The sequence below is a fragment of the Loxodonta africana genome, chromosome 8 (genome assembly GCF_030014295.1).
Source record: "Loxodonta africana isolate mLoxAfr1 chromosome 8, mLoxAfr1.hap2, whole genome shotgun sequence".
Classification (NCBI taxonomy): domain Eukaryota; kingdom Metazoa; phylum Chordata; class Mammalia; order Proboscidea; family Elephantidae; genus Loxodonta; species Loxodonta africana.
The window spans coordinates 14,636,196-14,658,766 of record NC_087349.1 but is presented as its reverse complement, the minus strand read 5'-3'; the positions used below and the strand labels follow the sequence as shown (position 1 = coordinate 14,658,766).

The following is a 22,571-nucleotide window of genomic DNA, read 5'->3' as shown; positions in this document are numbered from 1 at the left end:
GGATCCAAATGGATTCATTTGCTCCATTTTGCTTTGATGGCCTGTGTAGATAGGGTTGAACTGAGAACGATTTGCAAGCTCCAAATGATCTCAAGAAAAATGCTCATTGGTTTACAAGAGGTGCAACCCCACAATAGCCTCTTGATGTTGTGTGCTTGAAAACATTCCCAAAGAAATAAAGTTGGATGCAGAAAAAAAATAAGGAGAGAAAAGAAAAACAGTACCCTAAATTCTGAACAATTCTATTTAATAGGTTGTTCTGTCTGCCAGCTGGCCGCAGTGTTGACTACTTGTAATATATGCTTTTGGTAGGCCACATGGACTTCTTGGAACTGTTTATATTAGGCTGCAGAAACTTAATTATTCTGAAATTGGCAGGACTCACTTTGGTTACTTAACACAAAATTGCTTAGTCATCTTTATACACGGCGTGGACAGCATTGTTTAAGTGTGAAAAATTGGGAAACACAAATGGGCCGCAAAGAGATTTTAGGTCAGGTAGAAAAACAAGAAGGTATCATTTTTCAAGATGCTTGGCAGGTGGCTGCCACATGTTTTAATTTGACAAGCGAGGCAACTGTTGAGTTGAAGTCCTTGATTACAAGTATTTTTCCATTTTCTTTATGGATTTTGTCAGAAGGAAAAAGCTGCTGCTGGTGCTTCTGAGACCGCGTTCCACTTCTGCAGTTTGCAAAATGCAGGTTTGGAGGAGAAGTGCAACGAACCCTAGAATCAGCTGTGAGAACGACCTTCTGGCCCTTGGAAAGAGACAAGGATGTCATTTATAACTGGTTGTTGCAAAGGTCTACCTTTTGATTCTTTTGGCTCGAGTACTTAGCCCACCATACTTCAACCAACCAGTTAAAAGCGAGTTGCCATCAAGTCAGCTCCAACTCATGGGGACCCCACGTGTGTCAGAGAAGATCTCTGTTCCACAGGGCTTTCAATGGCTGATTTTCCAGAAGTATCTCCAGTCCTTTCTTCTGGGGACTCCAAACTTGGCCTACCACCATCCAAATGCAATGGCTACCCAGTGAACATACGCCTTAATACACACATCCATTGTCTAGTGGTCACCTTAGACCCTCCTGTCTTTAGGGAAGACAATCATTCAGAGATTTAGTAAGGAAGTAGGCAGGGAAAATGAGTTCCTTCCATGTATCTTAGCATCTGAAGTGGTGCTGGAGGCCTCCAATGTTTTCAGGAATGTCTATGGCAACCCCACACTCTTCCCGTGACCTGGGGTGGGGCTCCTAAAGGAGACGGTGCTAGAAGATAAAAGTCCTGTAGCCAAAGGGTAGTGACACCAGGCCTGGGAAGGGTAGGTTCCCGAGCAAACATCCAGAATAGCACCTTATGTTTCTAATTACCAAGCATGGTTAGACAGCAAAATCAGGCAACACTCCCCCCCCGCCCCCCCGCCATACTGATGGAAGCATTTAAATGGCCTCTGAATGTCAGTGTTTTCTAATTAAGATGCAGGAGTGGCAAGGACTCTCCAAAGCCCACGGAAATTTGGACTGTTTCAGCTCAACCCTGACTCTCTTCTTATACATCATAAGCCTATTCCCTCAATTACAAATGCCTAATATCCCTCTTCCAGAAACTAGAGTATCTTTCTGAGACAAAGCTCTCTTTTTCCACTAGAGAAAAACAACCTCATCTGTAAATCAAAACATAAAATAGAGCTCTGTAGTGAACTGCCTCTTCCCCAAAATCACTGAGAGCTCAGCTGGAGAGATGGTCTTTGGATAATCTACTGGCCAAGTCCATTTGTTCCCAAATTAAGTCCAATGAGTAAGCAATGCCCTGGAATTTATTCCAGGTCAACAAACATGAACCTAGTGCCAACTTTGAGGAAAATATTCAGTTAAGAATTTTGCGGGAACACCAACGTTTATTGGAGCATTATTCACAACAGCCAAAAGGTGAAAACAACCCAAGTGTCCATCAACGGATGAAGGAATAATAATAAAAAAAAAAAAAAGTAGTATATATATAAAATGAAATATTACTCAGCCATAAGGAGAAATGAAGTTCTAATACATGCTATGACATGGATGAACCTTGAAAACACTATCCTGAGGGAAATGTCAGACACAAAATGACAACTATTATATCATTCCACTGCTATGAAATTTCTAGACTAGGCAAATACCTTGAGACAAAGGTGTATTAGTGGTTAACCGGAAATGGAGGTGAGGGGGTGAGAGGCTAAAAAGGTAAGGAGGGGCAATGGAGGTTTTTTGCTTAGGGGTTACTGGTTTTCTTTTTGGGTGATGAAAAACGTTTAGAAATAGTCGTGATGGTTGCATAACATGACGAATGTAATTAACGTCACTTAATTGTACACTTAAACATGGTTAAAATGACTGATCTTTATGGAAGCAGACTGCCACATCTTTCTCCCTCTGAGCAGCAGGTGAGTTCAACCTGCTGACCTTTCAGTTAGTAACTGAGCACTTAACCACTGTACCACCAGGACACCTTATACATATTTTACCACAATAAATTTTGTTTAAAAAGAACTTTGTGGAATCTTAAGGATGAGTAATATATAGAGACCCTATCCTCAAGGAAAGGAACCCTGGTGGCTCAACTATTAAGCACTCAGCTACTAATTGAAAGGTTGGCAGTTGGAATCTACCCAGAGGCTCTGTGGGAGAAAAGACCTAGTGATCTGCCTCTGCAAAGATTACAGCCTAGAAAACCCTGTGGGGATAGTTCTGCTCTGTCACGTGGGTCACTATGAGTCGAAATCAACTCAACGACAACCAACAACAGCAACAACCCTCAAGAAGTTTACAGTCCTTTAGGCAAGACAGTCATGAAGCCTGTAATTGAAATACAAGAGATAGCCTAAATGTTCCAACAGAAATATGGTCTAGGTCAGTACAAACTCACATCAGTGAATAAGTAGTTCAGAAATCCTAGAGTCTTGTGCTAGTCTTGGGGCCCTGGTGGCACAGTGGTTAAGAGCTACAACTGTTAGTCCAAAGGTGGGCAGTTCAAATCCACCAGCTGCGCCTTGGAAACCCTACGGAGAAGTTCTACTCTGTACTACAGGGTTGTTATGAGTCAGAATTGACTCTGCGTCAATGGGTTTTGGGTTTTTTTTCCTTTGTGCCAGTCTTAAGTAGGCCTCAACTGTGAGTCATTTCTTACACAAAAAAATGTCCAGATACCCCCAAACCAACCGCCCAACAGAAGAAATGGCTATCTAAATGACTTACATAAAAGGAAGGAGGAAACATTCCAGCCATGTTTAAATTCATTATTTGATTTCTCCATTTAAATATTGTGTTCCTGGCTTATCTGTTATGTCTCTTGGTTTGGTTTCAAAACTTTGCATTTAGATTATAAACTCCTAGAAGATGACCTCTAACCTGCTTCATGAGTCAAGAATACAATAGACACATTTGATGATCATGATGGATAGAAGTTGAATAATGCACAAGGGATTAATTAGTCCCCGGTCATATTAATAGCATGCCCTTTATGTACAAGAATGTTGCTATTAACATAATACTTTTGGGCACCCTTTTGAATTATTTCCAGTAGTATAAACAGATTTGCATACTGCCATCTAAACTCTCTCACTTCTATTAGCAAGATTGCTGACTAAGGCTCTGAATCTAGTTTTTGATCAATAAACAGGAAATATCAGCTGAACAAACCAATCTCAAAGAGAAGACACGTTAGTTGCTGATATTTTTTTAGGTGAAGTCCAAATGGTCATGCGCAAGTAAAACTTGTTGTTGTTAGGTGCTTTCAAGTTGATTTTGACTCAAAGCGACCCCATGTGACACAGTACAAATGTCCTATAGGGTTTTCTAGGCTATAATCTTGATGGAAGCAGATTGCCAGGTCTTTCTCCCATAGAGCCGCTGAGTGGGTCTGAACCACCAAAACCTTAAGCATTGAGTTACCAGGGATCCTACAAGTAAAACTACTATCATGTAAAATACGCTGAGCTCTATACCAGGTTTATAACTGGTAAAGATCCATGACCTAGGCCATAAACCACTCTTGGGCTTTAGAGCAGACTTATTACTCAATTTGAAGTGTGATCTATCATCAGGTTCTGTCTCAGCCTCTTTCGCATTTGCCAGGCATTTCATTTTCTCTGTAGCAAGTGCCCAATCACAGTGAGATCACCCACATCTAAAAGACCCTCCACAGGGAATGAAAAGAAGACATCCATGCTTTGAGATGTTTACCTGTACTGTACCCACGGGGATCCATGTTTTCTTCCCTCTCCTCTGTAAGATTGTCACCTGATGACTAACGTGCATCTGACCCAAGCCATGCTGTTTTCAATCCCATCACATGCGTGCACAAGTTGGATAATGAAGAAGGAAGGCCAAAGAAGGATTGATGCATTCAAATTATGGTGTTGGCAAATAATATTAAATATACTGTGGACTTCCAGAAGAATGAACGAATCAGTCTAAGAAGAAATACAACCAGAATGCTCCTTAGAAGCAAGGATGGGGAGACTTTAACTTGCTTATTTTGGACATGCCATCAGGGAAGACCAATCGTTTGAAAGCGCACTGCGTTTGGTAAGGGAGAGAGTCAGAGAAAATAAGATAAATCCTCGATGAAATTGATTGACTCAGTAGCCACAACAATGGACTCAAACATACCAATGATCATGAAGATGGCACAGGACCAGGCAACGTTTCATTCTGTTATACATAAGTTAGCTGTCCGGGGGAGAGTTGTATCCCCCCAAAATATCTGTCAACTTGGCTAGGTCGTGATTCCCAGTATTGTATGATTGCCTACCATTTTGTCATTTGATGTGATTTCCCTGTGTGTTGTAAATTCTATCACTATGATGTAATAAGATGGATTAGTGGCAGTTATATCAATGAGATGTATAAGATTAGATAGTGTCTTAAGCCAATCTCTTTTGATATATAAAAAAGAGAAGTGAGCAGAAAGACAGGGGGACCTCATACCACTAAGAAAACAGCATCAGGAGCAGGGTGCATCTTTTAGACCCGGGGTTCCTGTGCAGAGAAGCTCCTAGACCAGGGGAAGATTGATGACAAGTACCTTTCCCTAGAGCCGATAGAGAGAGAGCCTTCTCCTCGAGGTGACACTCTTGAATTCGAACTTCTAGTCTACTAGACTGTGAGAGAATAAACTTCTGTTTGTTGAATCCATCCACTTGTGGTATTTCTGTTATAGCAGCAGATAACTAAGACAGTTACCGTGAGTTGGAGCTGACTGAAGATAATTAGCAACAACAGTAAAATTGTAAATCCTTTGAAGGCAGAAACCGTCTTACACATCTTCATGTCACTGAAGTGCACAACAGCATTTCACGCAGGGCAATCATTTCATATCAGGAGCCGGGAGACTTACGGTCAGGCTGTCCAATAGAACTTTCTGCAATGGCGGAGATGTTCTCTATGCTGTCCAGTATAGCAGCCACTGTTCATATGTGCCTACTGAGCACTTGAAATGGGGCTAGTGAACTTGAGGAGCTGGATTTTTAATTTTTAATTAATTTAAATTTAAATTGCCACATGTGGCTAGTGGCTACCAGATTGAACAACACAGCCTTAGAATCTTAAATAATAATAATAATCTTTCTACTACAGCCCTAAACAGATGGCCATTTCAGCTTTCACTGATTGTTCCCAGTGATGGGGATCCACTCTTTATCAGCAGCCCTTATAGTACTGGGTAGTTCCACTGGGGACAAGTCTCTACTTTCTCCACATCTTTGTTATTCACTGTTTCAGGTACGCATTTGGAAAACATACTTATACATTTTTGAGCAAAGGGGTGGATTTTTTCCCCCCACATGGACAGGTTGTGGGAGAAATTCCATATTTGGCTCAGGGCTCATGTCTGTTCTTTTTACTCTCCTCTGGGGGCCAGGAGAGCAGCAATGGCCAGGTGCCTAATCTCACTGGGTATTTACCTGTGTCTTTCCAATCTAGTTCTCTTTGAAATTCCTAGGAAAAGCATTTCAGTTCTTGGAAAGGGCACAGAAGGAAGTGTATTCCAAACTTTCACTTCTCCTCTTTCTTCTAAGAAAACTTTCATGTTGATTTAGAGATTAGCCTAAATACCACAGTTCTTGTTTTCCACTGCTTTGCTGTGGCTTACTGAGCTAATGCCCAACGTTCTATGTGTATCAGCCTCTTTCTTTAAACGGCGATTAATCTACTATTCTTCCTTAGGAGGAACAAATAATGATAATCATAGAGTTTTGAAAAATATACAGTGCTCTAAATAACCACCCAGTTGCTGTTGATTTTTCTTTCTTTTTTTTTTTTGGTGAAACTCTGAACATCCCTAAACTTGATGTCTTCCCAAGCGTTGAAGTCAGTATAAAAAAATACCATCGTTTCACAAATCCAAAATGCCAGCACAGCCCAGGTCTCGTAAGGTGGCAGAAGGCGCACAGATACATTGGCTTTAGTCGCTGTAAGTCTCCCTGAAACTACTGCCCTGAGATAATCTTTAAACCTTAAACCAAGAATATCAGTCTTTTTAAAACTAAGTGATAGTTTAGTTTAACAAATAAAGAATGTCTGCCTTGAGAAGAACTATACATATGGGATCAAATCAACAATGGCAACTCGGAAGATTAGATAGGAAGCTTAGGGAGCAGTGAGTTCGCTATGAGGGAGGAACAACTTGGAAAAGGAGCGTGAGAACGGTTGCACAACTCAAAGAATGTGATCAACGTCATTGAACTGTACATGTAGAAACTGTCCCGTTGGTATTATCTATTTTGCTGTGCATGTTCTCAACAACAGCAATAAAATAAATAATTTTTTTAAGTCTGTCAGGTCTCCTGTTTTGCAAATGGAAAAATAAAAACAGAGAAAGTGTAATGATAAAAGACTGCGCAATGAAGGAAAGAAAAAGCTAGCCATAACTAGTTTCCCTGCTCTTAGTGAACCAAAAAACCAAACCAGTTGCCGCGGAGTCGTTCCCCACTCATGGTGAGCCCACGTATGTCAGAGCAGAGCTGTGCTCCAGAGTCTTCGGTGGCTGATTTTTGTTGGAAGTAGATTATCAGGCCTCTCCTTCAAGGTGCCTCTAGGTGGACTTGAACATCCAACCTTCAGTTAGCAGAGAGCTTATATGCCTTTTGCACCAACCAGGGACCCCTGCTCTTAGCAGGGCTTTGTATTTTGCATTTCATCAGTTGGAGAAAAGAAACAGTTTGAGAAGACCACGCTCCTCAGGCTGATCCTGTTTATTCTCATTTCTGCATTGCTGGTCTTGACAAAGGTGCCTTGGTGATTGCATGTTTTTTTTTTTTTTTAAGTAGCACAGATTTTTGGAACAAGATGGTGAAGGTTGAGCTAAAGTTGAGTCCAAACTGTATATTAGAGTCCATGTGTTTATTTGGTTTTTGAGTCCCAAATGAACCATTTCGTTCAGAAAAAAGCAAAGCGAGTTGATAAATTGAATTTTTTTTTAAAAGGACAAAAGTTCATTTCTACAGTCAGAAAGAAAAACCTGCCAGATTTACTGCATAAGTACTGCAAAGGTGGGTTTATATAACTTTTGAGATTTATGTAGAGTTTTTTACCAATGTCTTTGATTCACTTTCTAAATGCTGATCAGTCAATAAAGCAGAGAGATGAATCAGCTCAAGTTACATTTTCCAAGATACTCAGAATGGTAAAGTCTAGAATAAAAACCCAGTGATTCAAATCAGCTACCAATCCCTGAAAGTCCACTGTGTACCAGTGGTTAAGAAATTTTTTAAAAGACTGGCACAATGGTTAAGAAATTGGCTGCTAGCCAAAAGGTCGGCAGTTCGAACCCACCAGGCACTCCTTGGAAACCCTATGCCGCAGTTCTACTCTGTCCTACAGGGTCACTATGAGTCAGAATCAATTCAGCGGCAAGAGGTTTGGTTTTTTGGCTTTATCTATTCATAAGAGGTCTTAAGAACAAAAGCATGTAATAAGTAAAATGTCAATAAAATATTTAAATAATAGTTAAAGAGCCCGATTGACGAGCTTTGGCAAGGAAGAACGTGATTAACCACAAAAATGAATTATAGATGTCCAAGTAGGGAGAGGAAACCCTGGCGGCGTAGTGGTTAAGTGCTACAGCTGCTAACCAAAAGTCGGCAGTTCAAATCCACCAGGTGCTGCTTGAAAACTCTATGGGGCAGTTCTACACTGTCCTGTAGGGTCACTATGAGTCAGAATCGACTCAGTGGCAACGGGTTTTTTGGTAAGAAGGGAGATATCACTTTCAAGCTAGGCATCAGGAAAGACATCATGAAGGGGATGAAATTTGAACCAAAGCTCCCTGATTGAACAGAATATGAAGAGAGAAGAGGAGAGGGGAGATCATTTCACATGCATTAGAATAGCATGAATAAAAGTGCAGAGGTAGGGAACTGTAAGATACATTTGAGAGGCAATACACTATTTTTGGAGTCCCTGGATGGTGCAAACTGGTAACTCATCCAGCTGCTAACTGAAAGTTTGGAGGTTCAAGTCCATCCAGGGACACCTCAGAAGAACTGGTGCTCTATCTCTGAAAAACCAGCCATTGAAAACCCTATGGAGCAATGTTCTACTCTGACACACATGGGGTCGCTTGGCAACCAGTAAGAAAACAAATCTTTCTCTTGGATGTCTTGGTAAAATGTATATGGGAAGCCTACCATGTTGTCTCACCACCCATCTGTCAGTTTTTTGCACTGTGGTGGCTTGTGAGTTGCTGTGTTGCTGGAAGCTATGCCACCAGTATTTCAAATAACGACAGGGTCATCCATGGTGGACAGGTTTCAACAAAGCTTTGAGGCCAAGACAGACTATGAAGAAAGGCCTGGCAAAATCTACTTCTGAAAAATCAGCCATTGAAAACTTTATGGAGCATAGTTATACTCTGACACACATGGGTTCACCATGAGTCAGAATCGACTTGATGACATCTGTTAAACTATTGTTACCTAGGATGATACAGAATGATTGGCTTGAAAGGAAGGTTAATGATTTCTAAATTGGAATTAAAGAGAATGGACTTGGAAATCAAAATATTTAGATCTGGAAAGAGGAAATGTAGATATGTCATGTTTGATGCACCCATCCTTGCTAGATAGGAGACCATAGTACATTGAAGTAGGGGGGACCTCGGGCACCACCGGGTCCAACCATCACATTTTACAGATCTGAAAAGCCCAGAGAGGGTCAGTCCAGGTTTCCTAATACTGCTACTATTGTCATTCTCCAAGATTCATCTGTTTTTTGCATAAGCCAAATAGGCAAGTTGAGTGCGAATGTGGTGGGAATCAGCACCCTGCATCCTGCAAGTCCTTGATGGTGGCAGTAATCTCTGTAATCCCTCCAGGAATGCAATATTGCTTTTGACTTACCATTTTCCTAGGCAGGGACAGTTCTAATGGCTTACACTTGGCTTTTCCTACCATAATAGCCCTTACTCCATTTGTCAGGAAACCAATATGGGGGTTCTGCCAGTTGCTGAATATATCTATTCCAATTATGCATTCAGGAACTGGGGAAATCACTACAGGATGGGTTCAGGGACCCACTGTGAGATAGACATGAGCCAAGACTCCATTAATAACCTGACCTCCATATGCTCCCACTCTGACTGATGGGCCACAGTGAAGTTTTGGGTCTCCTGGAATTAGTATCAAGTTAGAGCCAATATTCAGTAATTCCCGAAAATTCTGATTATTTCCTTTTCCCCAGTGAACAGTCACTCTTGTAAAAGGCTGTAGATCCCCTTGGGGAAGGCTGGGAAAGAGATTAACAGTAAAAATTTTTGGCAGTGTGTTGGAGGCTTTCCTCAAGGGGACCTGACCTCTCCTTCATTCAAGGGGTTGTGGGTCTTTAAACTCAGTCAGATCTGGGAATTGATTGAGTGACCTTGACTCTCTATTCTGGCAATTTGAGTTAGACTGCTGCTTACCTGACCTAGAATTCATCCGTTTGTACAAATCAAGTAAATATTTGGTAGATTTCCTATCTATTTCACTGCTAGGGACACCATGACTAAGTAGCCAGCCCCATAAGTCCACATGAGTCAGACTATTCTGTTACTGCTTTGATTTCACTGTCCATTACTGTAACCATGCCCACCTTGTCTTTGTCAATTCAGTGCAGCCACTTGGCCCCCACTATCACAGGGTCCAATCAGCGCCATTGTAGTTAGGTGTCTTAATTCATTTAGGGCAGTTCCCACCGTTAAATCTGACTTACATAATAGTAATCACAGCAATCTTCAAGGATGCTGGCGCTCCCTTCACAAATGTGTTCCTCACCGTGTGGTAAAAAGTGTGTCCTCTGGGCACTCCATGTGTGGGTCTGTAGTAATGAAGTATTTCTCCATTGCTCTTGTGTCCATAGATCAAGAACAACCCAATCAGATCCCTGCAGTAGAGAGACCCACCAGAGAAGGCCAGAGTGACTTGAGGTTGGGAGGGCACTGCATAGCCAACCATTAAGCCTTTTAAAATGATGAGAATTAGTATTGCCCAATCCAGGAAAACATTAGTAGAGGCATGACTATGGCAAAGGTAGAAATAAAAACAAAAAAATATAAAGAGGTGCATTTTCAAGCCCGGTCCGGGGTTTTGGATCAGTCATCTGTCACAGATGTCATCTGCTTCTGCCTGTGGTCACAAAGGTGTCTGAATTTTAGCTTAAGTCCTTCAGTAGGTTGAACAGTCCAGGAGGGTGCCTTAGCTCTCTTCAGTTGAGATAGGTAGATCTAGGTTTTAACTCCCTGTAATTTAGCAGCACAAAGGTCAGTAAGGGGGACCAAAAATAGTCCTCTCCAACAAGTCTCCAGGGAATCTTTTAATTGATGCCTTTTCCAACCTACATAGTCACCTGGTTCAATAGCAGGTAGTTTCTGTATTTCTAAATTTTGGGTACCGAAGCTTCTTTGACTTGTGAAAGGTGCTCTGTAGACTACTGAATCAAAGGCTGACAGTATTTCAGTAATGCAGGTTGAATTAAATTGGAATCAGAATACACTGAAAAATAAAGGAGAGTCATAGACCTCCCAGGAATAATTCATGCGGGGTTAATTAATGTAGCCTCAGCCAAGTGGACCTCAAATTTAGAAGGACTAAGGGAAGGGCCTTAGTCCAGGATAAGCTTATGAACCCAGAAAACTTGACTAATAGGGTTTTCATTATACCACTAGTCCTTTCTACTAGCCCAGAAGATTGTGGATGGTCAGGGCAATGAAGTCTCTGATAAATAGGAAATATCTTACATATTTCTTTAATTACTTGTCCAGTAAAATGGGTCCCCCTGTGTCAGTGCAAAGAATTGTTGGCATCCCCCAAGTGGGAATTATGTTTTCAAGAAGTTTCTTAGCTACAAAGGTTGCAGTGGCATGGTGGCTAGGAAAAGTTTCTACCCAATGTGAAAATCTGCAAACTATCACCTATACATATGTGTGACCATTTGAAGGTGGGAGCTGGAGAAAATCTAATTGCCATTCAAGCATAGGTCCTGAAGGTAATAAGTGTTTTCCAGATGAAACTTTAAAAGGTTTGCCTGGGTTACAGCGAGAACAAATAGAGCAATGAGAGGTGACATGCTTGGTGGTCTCAAAAAATTATTACCACCAGTTTTTCTTTAAATTTTCAATATTTTATCTCATCCTAAATAGGATCTTTCATGGAAAGCTTTTAGCATAGGGACATAAATTGATTTAGCTAAGACAAGCTTTTGATCAGGCCTTAACCAAAATTTGGTTATGGGATCCTGAGAACAATCTACTGTCTTCCATTTTTCAATTTCCTCAATTTTAGCTAATCGTTTTTTAATTAATTTTTCTACAGTTAATGTGTTCAGAGTGTGATTACTTATGTGCAAATCTGGGTAATCTCCTTTTTCTGTTTTCATTAGTGCTAAAATAATTTGAAAGGCAGCTTGTTGCTTTATCAGCAAGGTTATGATTCCCTCTGACCTCTGCAGTGTGAGGGACTCCTTTGGGTTGATGAGCCTGTATCTTTATGACGGCAATCTCAGAGGGCAGTCATAAAATGTCTAAAAGTTCTGCTACTAAAGTGTCATTTTTTATAGCAGGTCCAGAAGAGGTTAGAAATCTTCTGTTTCCATAACATGCTAAAATTATGAGTCACCCTGAATGCATATTTCGAATCCATGTAAACATTCACTGATTTTCCTTTAACAAGTTTGCAGGCTCTAGTAAACCAAACCAAACCAAACCAAATGCCATCGATTCTGAATAATAATGACCCCATAGGACAGAGTAGAACTGCCCCATAGGGTTTCCAAGGAGCAACTAGTGGATTAGAACTGCCGACATTTTGGTTAGCAGCTGAGCTTATAACCACTAAACTACTAGGGCTCCACAGGCTCTCATAAGAGCAATTAATTCAGCTTGTTGGGCTGAAGTAGCTTCAGGAAGGGCTTGACTTTCAAGAACCTCAGTAGGGATTGTGAAGGCATACCCAGCCTGAAAACAAAAGCTAGTAGGATAAGGTTTCAAATAGGAGCCATCAACAAATAGAACTAAATCAGGATTAGACAAAGGTGTTTCTCTTAAATCTTTTTGAAAAGTTTAAAGCCGTTCAGTCAAAATTAAGCAATCACGTATTGGGTAATTCTTATTGTCAATTTCTGGAAGGAGATATTTAAACAAGCGACAAAATGTACTCTAACAGTAGGTGCAGCCAGAAGGAGCACTTCATACGTAGTGAGCTGACTGGTGGAAAGACGTTGGGTCAAAGCAGAGTTAAGGATTGCAGATACTGCATGGGGAACGTAATATAAACATTTAAGAAATTTTCCAGCACTAGATCTGTAATGCTTTCAGCTAGCTTTGCTATGGCAGCAACAACCCTGAGGCAGGGAAAGAAACCTTAGATACAGGGTCAAGCTGTACGCTGTGGTAACCTAATGGTCTCTGATGCTCTCCATGCATCTGGGTTAAAATGCCTAAAGCCTTCCCGGAGACTTTGTTTACCAATGGGATAGTTAGGAAAACCTAGCACAGGTGTGTTTTCTGGAACTTCTTTTAGTTTAATGACAGCTTCCTGATCCTCCAGTGCAATTTGGAAAAATCTGGTTCGAAGGCTTTCAGATATTTATATAGGGGGTGGGCTAACAAGAAAAATAAAAGGAATCCAAGTTATACGGTAGCCGCAAAGCCCCAGATACCCACATAATTGTTTCTTGGTTTTGGGAATAGGAAAAGCAAAAATAGCCTCTTTCCACTTAGGGTCAATAGAAATGTCTTCTTCAGAAATCATATGACCTAAATACTTAACAGAAGGCTGGGCCAATTGTAGTCTTTCCATAGAAACTTTATGCCCTGTGGCAGCTAAATATTGTAATTGGATTATACTGTTATCAATGCAAGCTTGTGGGAGTTTGATCATATGAGTAAATCATCAACATATTGCAGTAATTTAGATTCATTTTTAAATTGCAAGGGCTGTAAGTCAGCATGGAGAATTTGAGAGAAATAGCTGGGAGATTTGGTAAAACCTTGGACATTACAGTCTAGGTAAATTACAAATTTTCCCAGCTGAAGGAAAACAAATATTGGCTCTCAGGATGGACAGGAACACTGAAAAAGGCACTACAGAGATCAATTACAGTAAAATGCATAGCATCTGGAGAAACATTAGAAAGCAATAAGTGGTAGGACAGTACACAGTACTGGGGAAACCAGCACTACTTGTACAAGGCAAGGTCATGGAAGCTGCATAGACACATCCAAACTCCCTGAGGAACTGAAATGCTGGGCTGAGGGCTGTAGGGGCCATGGTCTTAGGGAACATCTAGCTCAATTGGCATAACATAGTTTATAAAGAAAATATTCTGCATTCTACTTCAATGAGTAGCGTCTGGGATCTTAAAAGCCTGTGAGTGGCCATCTAGAAAACTGCAATGGTCTCACCCCTTTGGGAGCAAGGAAGAATGAAGAAGACTAAAGATACAAGGGAAAGATTAGTCCAAAGGACTAAAGGACCATATCTACCATGGTCTCCACCAGACTGAGTCCACTACAACTAGATGGTGCCTGGCTACCACGACTGATTGCTCTGACAAGGATCACAATAGAGGGTCCTGGACAGAGCTGGAAAAAAATGTAGAACAAAATTCTAACCCAAAAAGAAAGACCAGACTTATTGGCCTGACAGAGACTGGAGAAACCCTGAGAGTATGGCTCCTGGGCACCCTTTCAGCTCAATAATTAAGTCACTCCTGAGGTTCACCCTTCAGCCAAAGATTGGACAGGCCCAGGGGCAAGGACCAGAAGGCAGGAGGGAACAGGAAATCTGTAATAGAGAGCCCAAGGTTGAGAAGGGAGGGTGTTGACATGCCATGGGATTGTTAACCAATGTTATAAAACAATCTGTGTACTGTTTAACGAGAAACTAGTTTGTTCTGTAAACCTTCATCTAAAGTACAAATAAAAAAAAAAAAAAGAAAGAAAGCAATAAACAGTCAGCAGCTCTTAAATCCTGTACAAATCTCCAGCCCCTAGTGTTAGATTTCTTAACAGGGAGTACAGGGGTATTACAAGGGTTGGTTCAGGGAACCATGAATCCTTTAGAAAGGAAGGCCTGAATGATACGGGCTAATCCCTCTCTAGTTTCTCATTTAAAGGGATATTGAGGATGTCTTGGTAAGGGCTTAGAGGTGTCTACCTGAACTTTAATGGGTTCTGCTGATAAAGCTTGTCCCACATTGGTAGATGTGGTGGCCCATAAAGTTTCAGGAATTAATGATAAAAAGGCAAGTGAAAATGAGTTAGAAGGGGTTAAATTGTCCTTTTGCATGACTAATTCTTGTCAATAGCAAGCAGCTTCCTCCCTTTGAATTACTTCTGATTCAGATCCCTTGTTAGAGGTCTTCAGGAGGTCCGGTAGGCTTAATAATATTTCTCCTTTTTTTCTGAAAATTGTAAATAACAAGCTCCTTTAGACATAAGTCTGGGCCCAACAAATTAGCAGAAGTGCCAGGGCTGAGAAGAAGGGGATGTAAATCTTCAATAGGACCAAGAGAAACAGGAACAGGTTTTGAATGAATTAAAGTCTGTTCTCAGTCTGTAACCCCCACAACTTTTGAAGTTTTAGTGCTCCGGGGTAGGGGGTTTTGTGAACATGTGCGGTTAATTGCAGAAAATGTAATACCAGTATCAATTAGAAATTTGCAAGATTCTCAATTAATAGACATGGTAGTTTCTCCTTGCAGGTTAAGTGCCACCATAGGAAAAAACCCCTGTTGTGTCCCCAGAATCCCTTCATTCCATATCACATTTAAGGGTCTCTTGCTTAAGTTGTTTCTTTAACTTATAGCAATGCTTTTTCTAATGCCCGGGCTCCCTGTAATAATTGCAAGTACAAGGTTTAGTGCCTCAAAAGGGCTTGGATTTATTTTTCTGGTTAAGAGATTGTAATTGTTTTAATTGTAAGGCCATTAACTTATTTGTCTTCGAAGTTTCTTTAGTCTCCAAGGTCTGAGAAATTTCTTGAGCTAAATTGACCAGCTTGGCAATGGTAGCTACACTCCAATCTAGTTGATCCGTTTTTACTAGGGCTAAAAGTTCAGGTTTTAGGACAGATATAAATAGTGCATTAAAAACTCCTGTATCCGCAGGAGATGATGGATCACTCCTGGAATATTCAGCAAACCTTTGAAACAATCTAGCCTGGTAATCATACATACTCTCACCTTTATTTTGTATGCAAGGGTGAATTTTTGTCCAATCTATTATTGGGGGAAAGCATTGGAATAGTCTCTAGTAATCTTTTACTGACAGCCTGAGAATCTTCTAACAGTTCAGCAGCTGTTTTATTTAGGTCTAGAGCTAAACTATCTTTGGGATATCTCCATTCAGCCTGTTATAACCATAATTGGGCATCTCTAGGCCTGGTTATCATGTGGATTAGTTGCTACAAATCAGGGAATACAGGCTGGTAAGCCTCAACAAGGGTTCTAAATTCCTCAGTAAACTTGTAAGTATCCTCCTGCAGTTTGGGGAAATCTTTAGCAATTTTATGTAATTCTGAGCATGTCTAACGAGTAACAGTAATGTGCGAAGGATCCTCAATACACATGCTGGGAAGGATTTGAAAAGGCATTTGGGGGATAGGCTTTATGTTCTCAGTAGGTTCTCTAGGGAAAGGGGGAAATTCAGACAAAGCATTAGTAAAGGAATCTTTAGTAGCATCAGAGAAGCAAGTAGGCAGAGGAGGATACAAAGACAGGCAGCCAGCAAGGGAGCAGACGGTCCTGGGACAGCTTGGGTAGTTGGAACAGAAATCTGGAATTGCAATCTCTTGTTTTGTTTAGTTAATTTTGAAACATTATCCTGCAGAGAAGCGATTTGACTTTCATCACATCTTCTAGAAGCTTCAAAAAACCAGTTTTAAAAAAGCATCCCATTGTTTCTGCTTTATTCAAGAGCCTTTCTTTTTTTAATTTACTGCACAGAAAATTAAATTTAGATAATTCAGAAGAACAAAAAAGTAGCCACATATTATCCATACTGCCCTTAGTGAGACAATGCCAAGCAGATAGGTATAAGCAAGGGCAGAGCCATAATGCTTGTCTGTGTACCGAGGAGGAGGCCCGGAAGGGAACTCTGCATTGCCTCCAGATATGGCATTTCTTATTTTCAGAGAAAGTTCAAGTTTGTTCAAAGTTTAGGACTTTCAGGCTCAACAAAATTCTGTTGGGACACACTGCAAAGTTTGGACAGTGTATTGCTTAAACCAATATGATCTTTTCATTGTGTGGACTTTTGCTTGCAACTGGCAGGCAGCCTAATGTTCTGACCTGTCCCATAACCCGGCTTATCCTCTCACAGCAGACTTTAACCATGTCTGCAGCAGGCAGCTGCCCTATCGGCTTTTACTGGCCTACCCATGCCCTGGTTTTCACAAACTCAAAAACTTCTAGGGCAGTAAATTGCCTAGAACCTCACACTACTGCCACTAGCGGAGGCAAAATTTGGCAAAAATTCTTGCAAGACCAGGATGAAAAAAGACAAGACAAAACGGAATAGACAAGGACAAAACAAAACCATAACGCTTCAATAACCTCAAAGAGCTCGCCACGAGAAGGCAGAACTCAGATTCAAGAGGCTTACCCCAGAGACTCCTGAAGAGACTGAAGACAGATGAGCTTCACTGAGCTCATGTTGGCACCAGAATTCCAGGTCGTCGTCTCTCCAGGCCGCTGAAGATAAGATGCCTTCAAGATCCCCGCTTCTGACACCAAAAAATATCGAAGAGCAAACTGGAGCTTCTGTTCAAATTAAAGCAAAGAGTTTATTGAAGGAACAAAGAGGTCTGGATCGGGCAGCACTTTGTGAGAGTTCACTCACCAAAGCACTTCAACAAAAGGAATTTTTCACAGAGTTTAAAGACAGAAAATCCAGGAACTTACAAGAAAAAAAATTTGATTGGTTGACATTTACAAAATCACGCTTTAACAGAGAAGACAATCACAAGATCCCTTAAAGCGTGTTTTGCTAATCAGAAAGTTTGAGTCGTTTAACAACTTAATCTATGGCTATTTCCAGGGCCAGCCTGAGGGAATGTCCTCCCAGGAGCCCGCTCTGAGGGGAAGGGAGGGGAGGGAAGCTCACCGGCTTCCTGAAGAGCTCCTGAAGCATTCTGGCTGGCTGACTTCAAGGTCAGCTCAGAGAAGGCAGTAGGCGGCAAAAGCGGAGTCCAGCCTGCAGTTTGGGCTGAAGCCTCTCTTTATGCCAAGCACCTAGATTTTTTAAAAGCTCCCTCACTGAAGCATTTTGTTACTTTACAAAAGGAGTCCCATCAGAGTTCTTGCAAGAGCATAACCACCATCTTCCCCGCATAAAAGTTTAGATTTTCGTGAAATTGTTCTACAACCCACCTGTCATGTGCCTTGATGCCAACCACTTTTAGGCTGCATTTCTCTTTCGTGCCCCTCTGCCATCGGGGACGTTCAGGAGCTCCACTGTTTACGGACTAGCTCTGCCTTGACATGTCACCAAGTAGCCCTGGTAGTACAGTGGTTAAATGCTTTACCGAAAGGTCAGTGGTTCGAACCCACCAGCCGTTTCACAGAAGAAAGATGTGGCAGTCTGCTTCCGTAAAGATTACAGCCTAGGAAACCCTATGGGGCAGTTCTATTCTGGCCTATAGGGTTGCTATGAGTTGGGATCGACGTGATGGCAACAGGTTTGCCATTTCACCGCTTTGTTAGTTGAGAGTTTGTTTCCTAACCAATGTTACTGTCAGTTGCTCTTGATTCTGACTCATGGCAATCCCCTGTGTGCAGCGTAGGACTCCTCCATTGGGTTTTCAAGGCTGTGACCTTTTGGAAGCAGATCCCAGGACTGTTTTCCAAGGCGCCCCTGGGTAGACTTGAGCCATCAACCTTCCAGCTAGTAGTGGGACCTCTTAGTCAACGTTGCTGGGAAGAATTCTGCGTTGAATACAGGCAGGGATGGAAATGAGGGCTTACTGGCCAGGGACATGGAAACTGCTTCTCCTAAAAGAGAAGAAAAAAAGAAATCATTTACATTCTCCCCAGACTTGCCTCCCTTACATAGGAATGCTGCCAGGGAAGTTCAGGAAGGGTCTAGGATATAAACCTGTGAGGATTAAGGATGTCCTCCAGCCCCATCCTGATTGGAAAGCCATTTTCACAAACACACACACCTTCTCTCCTCCACACAACACACACACACCCACACACCAACAAAACATCATATCACACAAACCACAGATGTGCATTCTCCTTCCCCTGCCCCCTCAGGTACACCCACCACAAGCCACACAACACAGCCCAGAAATGCACTCGTATATATATACATATGCCACATAGCAATTCTCCCTCTGTCTCTCTCTTTCTCTCGCTCTCCCCCAATCCTCCTGCGTACTTGCTCGGTGGGAATTAGCAAATAGGTAGGTAAAGTTTTTCTCTGGTTGGGAAAGGAAAACAGTGCCCAGCTGAGTCCTAAAAGGTACAGGGTAGGAGGAGAGAATGGGTGGGAGTGAAAGAATGTAGGTGGGCGAAGAACGAATGAAGATGGCCAGCCAAAGGGACCACGCATGGTGGTCAGTTTCACTTCTCTTTTGAGCATTTGACACGAGCCCAGGCTCTGAGCGTCGAAAGCATCTCCTGCCTGCTTGCGGGTATTTACTCCACTGTTCCTGAGCCCCCATCACAGCCGGAGATATAGGCTGAGGAAAGTGACCCCTCTGCTGACCAGCAGCCAGAATGACCATTTCACTTTGATGAGGTAGGGGTCAGGACCAGAGGCTGACAGGCCTCTCCCCCAAGCTGCTTGGATCAATTAAGAAGAGTAAAACGGTGTGCTTGTAGACAGACCTCTTTCTCCCATTTCTGTTTGCTGTTGCTGTGGTTATCTGAGAAGGGGTTTACATTGCAGCCAAAGATGTTACTGATGAAAGGAAAGAGAAGAGTCCGTTCCCTCATTCCAGCCAGCGCTGGGGGAACTGAGCTCTGGCCCCACTGCCCACACAGCTGTCCCCACACACATCTGCAGCAGCGAATCACATGCCCACTGTGGTCACAACAGGAGCCCACCCGGGTCGACAGACCCTCAGACAGCCTCCCGGGGGGACCCTCAAACCACTCTTCTCATTCTGGTAATGATGGATAGATCAGGCTGGAAAATATAGAGAAATGTCCCCATGGTTGATCAAGTCGTGAAAAGGAAAACTGCTTCTTTCCTTCATAACCAGCAAAGTCTTGGGAAGGACGATTGATAAGACAAAGATAGAAAAACACATTAATGTTTAAAAACCCCAAATAAACATGCACTAAGATGGAATTTCTAAAGATTTAAAAGCAGTACCAATAATACCCTGGGGGATAAGAAAGAGGAGAAAATTCAAGAAAAGTATACTTTGGCTCTTTGGGGGCTTAGGCTTTATTTTTGTTTTTGTGGGTTTTTCTTAAGCAGTGGGCGGGGGGGTAGGTATCTTGAAAAACAGGCATTTGACCATTTATTCGAGAAGGTTTCTGACTTTGGCTTCAAAATCTAAGTTTTGCTTTTCTGCTCCTGCCGAAAACGATGCCATCAGGTGACGGTTCTGGGTTTTATACAGTTCCTTATAATTTAAAAATTTTTTTTTTACAGCGGGCAAATGGCCCGTCTTCTGTGCACAGAAAGGACTGGAAATTTTTTTCTTTTTTTTTTTTTTTTGTGACTGAGTGCAGCAGAAAGTCTAGGATTGCAGAGGAAGTGGAGGGTTCCCGCTCCACGCAGGAAGCAATCTTGGAGCAGGCCTTAAATGCCAGATTCCAGGCCGAGTTTAACTAACCACTGACAGCTCTGTAAACAAAGCCAGGGCAGAAGGAGCCGGCTGCCCCTTCCCTGGGAGTCATTTGGGGCTTGGGGGCTGCAGGGGAATTCTGGAAGATTTGCTTCCATGGCACAGAAACGCAGGGGAGGAGGACTCCTCATTTGAAGAGCTGGAAAGATCTTTCTGGGATTAAAACCACCACGGAGGAGGTAGGAAAGGGTAAAATGGATGGATTAGATTTGTAGAAAGAAAGAGCCGGGATTTTTGAGCTCGGGAAAACAGCTTGCTCAGAATTTGACTGTTTTTGCAAATGCTATTGGGATATGATGGCTGCGGTCTTTATTCTCATCCTAATGCTGATACTGTTTTAGGATATGCAAATTCTCCTGGGATTTTCATATTATTTTATTTCTGTCCTTTACTTTTCTCTGAGTTCCTGCATACTTCTTTTCTCGCCATTTTTTCCCCCACTCTTGTTCTCTTTTCCTCTTTCTTTCTTCACTTTTTCCTAACTTTTGTCTGTGGTTCTGCAAGTTACGAATAACCAAATCCTACAGCTCTCAGTGACTCCATTCGTATTTTGGGTCTCAAAACCTCTCTTCTGAAGTCTTTATTTTTTTTTTAACTGCAATCCTGGGATCTTACTTATTTGTCTGTAATAGCTTCATGAGTGAGACTGAATTTAACACAGAAAGAACTTAGCTTGGGAGCGAGACATTGATCAATGGCTGCTTTATCAGTCTTCGAAGGTGTTGTTTATAATTGGTAAAGAAAAACAGGAAAGGGGGGTGAAAATGTGTGGAGCTAAAGCGATTAACATGGGGGAGAGCCCACTACCTCATCTCTGATCTGGATTCTCCCTCCCCCTTTAGGTCCAGACACTTCCTGGCCTCCCTAAACCTGAAACCACACCATGGATGACTTTGAACGTCGCAGAGAACTTAGGAGGCAAAAGCGGGAAGAGATGCGCCTGGAAGCAGAAAGGTAAGAACCTGGGTTGACAGATACTTGTATTCTGTTACTACGGAACGTCGGTTCCAGGCCTCAAAGACTAACACTCCGAAGAACCAATGCTTCTGTCCTGTACACTCAACTGTTTGCAAAAGTACTTAGGGAAAATTTTCCTAACTCCAAAGACTCTGAATTCTGCCTAAAAAAGAAAACAAACGTTAAGACGAAGGCTCAGAAAAAAAGAGAGATTGGAGAAGAATCGAATAGTTACATTTAATCGTTCATATTGGAATTTTTAAATGACAAAGGTAGTGTGTTCATAAAAGTAAGAAAAGTACTCCTCATATTGAAATGACAGGAAAATGCCAAATGTTGGATATTGAAGCCATTTAAGTAATGGGAATTTTCAGTCTGCAAAAATACAGGCAATGGCCCCCAGCTGGTTCTCAGGACAAATTTGTATCCTTATTAGAAAAGCAGGCAACCCAGGAATTGACATATTCAGGGTTAATAGCCAGCAGAATATGTGACTATAGGGTCCTGAGTCAGGTTGGAAGATGGTGTGTGCGGCCCCACATGGCAGTGACTTTGGGGGCAGCTTGGGGAAGTGTATGAACGATCGCACATAAGTGCATATTTAGAATATTCAGGCCTCAGGGCAAAGGTCAATGGCATTTAATACGGCTTAAATGAGATCTTCTTTTTCGAAAGCAGATTAGGCACTTACAGGAAGAAAAAATTGTGGAAAGACATCTTAAGATCAAATCAATTTTTCCTCTCAGTAATCCCAATGCACAGACGAAAAGGTGGAGGTAAGGGGACCCCTTAGGGATCCTGAAGTGTTGTTGTTGCTAGCTGCTGTTGAATAGGCCCCGATTCCTGGCGAAACAAAACCACATGCTGCCCAGCCGTGTTCCACCCCCATGATCAGTTGTGGATCAGACCGATGTGATCCATAAGGTTTTCATAGGCTGGTTTTTAACAGTAGATGGCCAAGCCTTTCTTCCTAGTCTGCCCTAGTCTGGAAGCTCCACTGGAGCCTGTTCAGCATCATAGCAACACACAAGCCTCCACTGACGGACAGGTGGTAGCTGTGCTTGAGGGGCACTGGCTGGGAATCGAACCTGTGTCTGCTTCTTGGAAGGCAAGAATTCCACCACTGCACCACCACTGTCTCCCCAGCCCCCATCCTGAAGGAGAACACTGGAAACCTGTATCTATAACAAAAAGTATGTTGGGCCTTATGCTCCACTTATTTGTATGGAGAATGTAAAAGAAGGTAAAATGGCTACCCTTGATTAACTTGGCCAAGTAGGCTTTCCTCATGGAATAG

At 42.0% G+C, this 22,571-nt stretch overlaps 1 protein-coding gene across 3 annotated transcripts in view; it reads left to right on the top strand.

Annotated features, from left to right (window-relative positions):
* CALD1 (caldesmon 1) overlaps positions 1 to 22,571 on the top strand; it is a 237,819-nt gene that overhangs the window by 95,939 nt on the left and 119,309 nt on the right. For all 3 annotated transcript variants that reach the window (XM_064289694.1, XM_010600441.3, XM_023539965.2), the window contains exon 3: positions 21,160 to 21,271. In XM_064289694.1, the coding sequence (XP_064145764.1) occupies positions 21,201 to 21,271 (71 nt within the window). In that variant the 5' untranslated portion in view covers positions 21,160 to 21,200. The remainder of the gene's footprint in view (positions 1 to 21,159; positions 21,272 to 22,571) is intronic.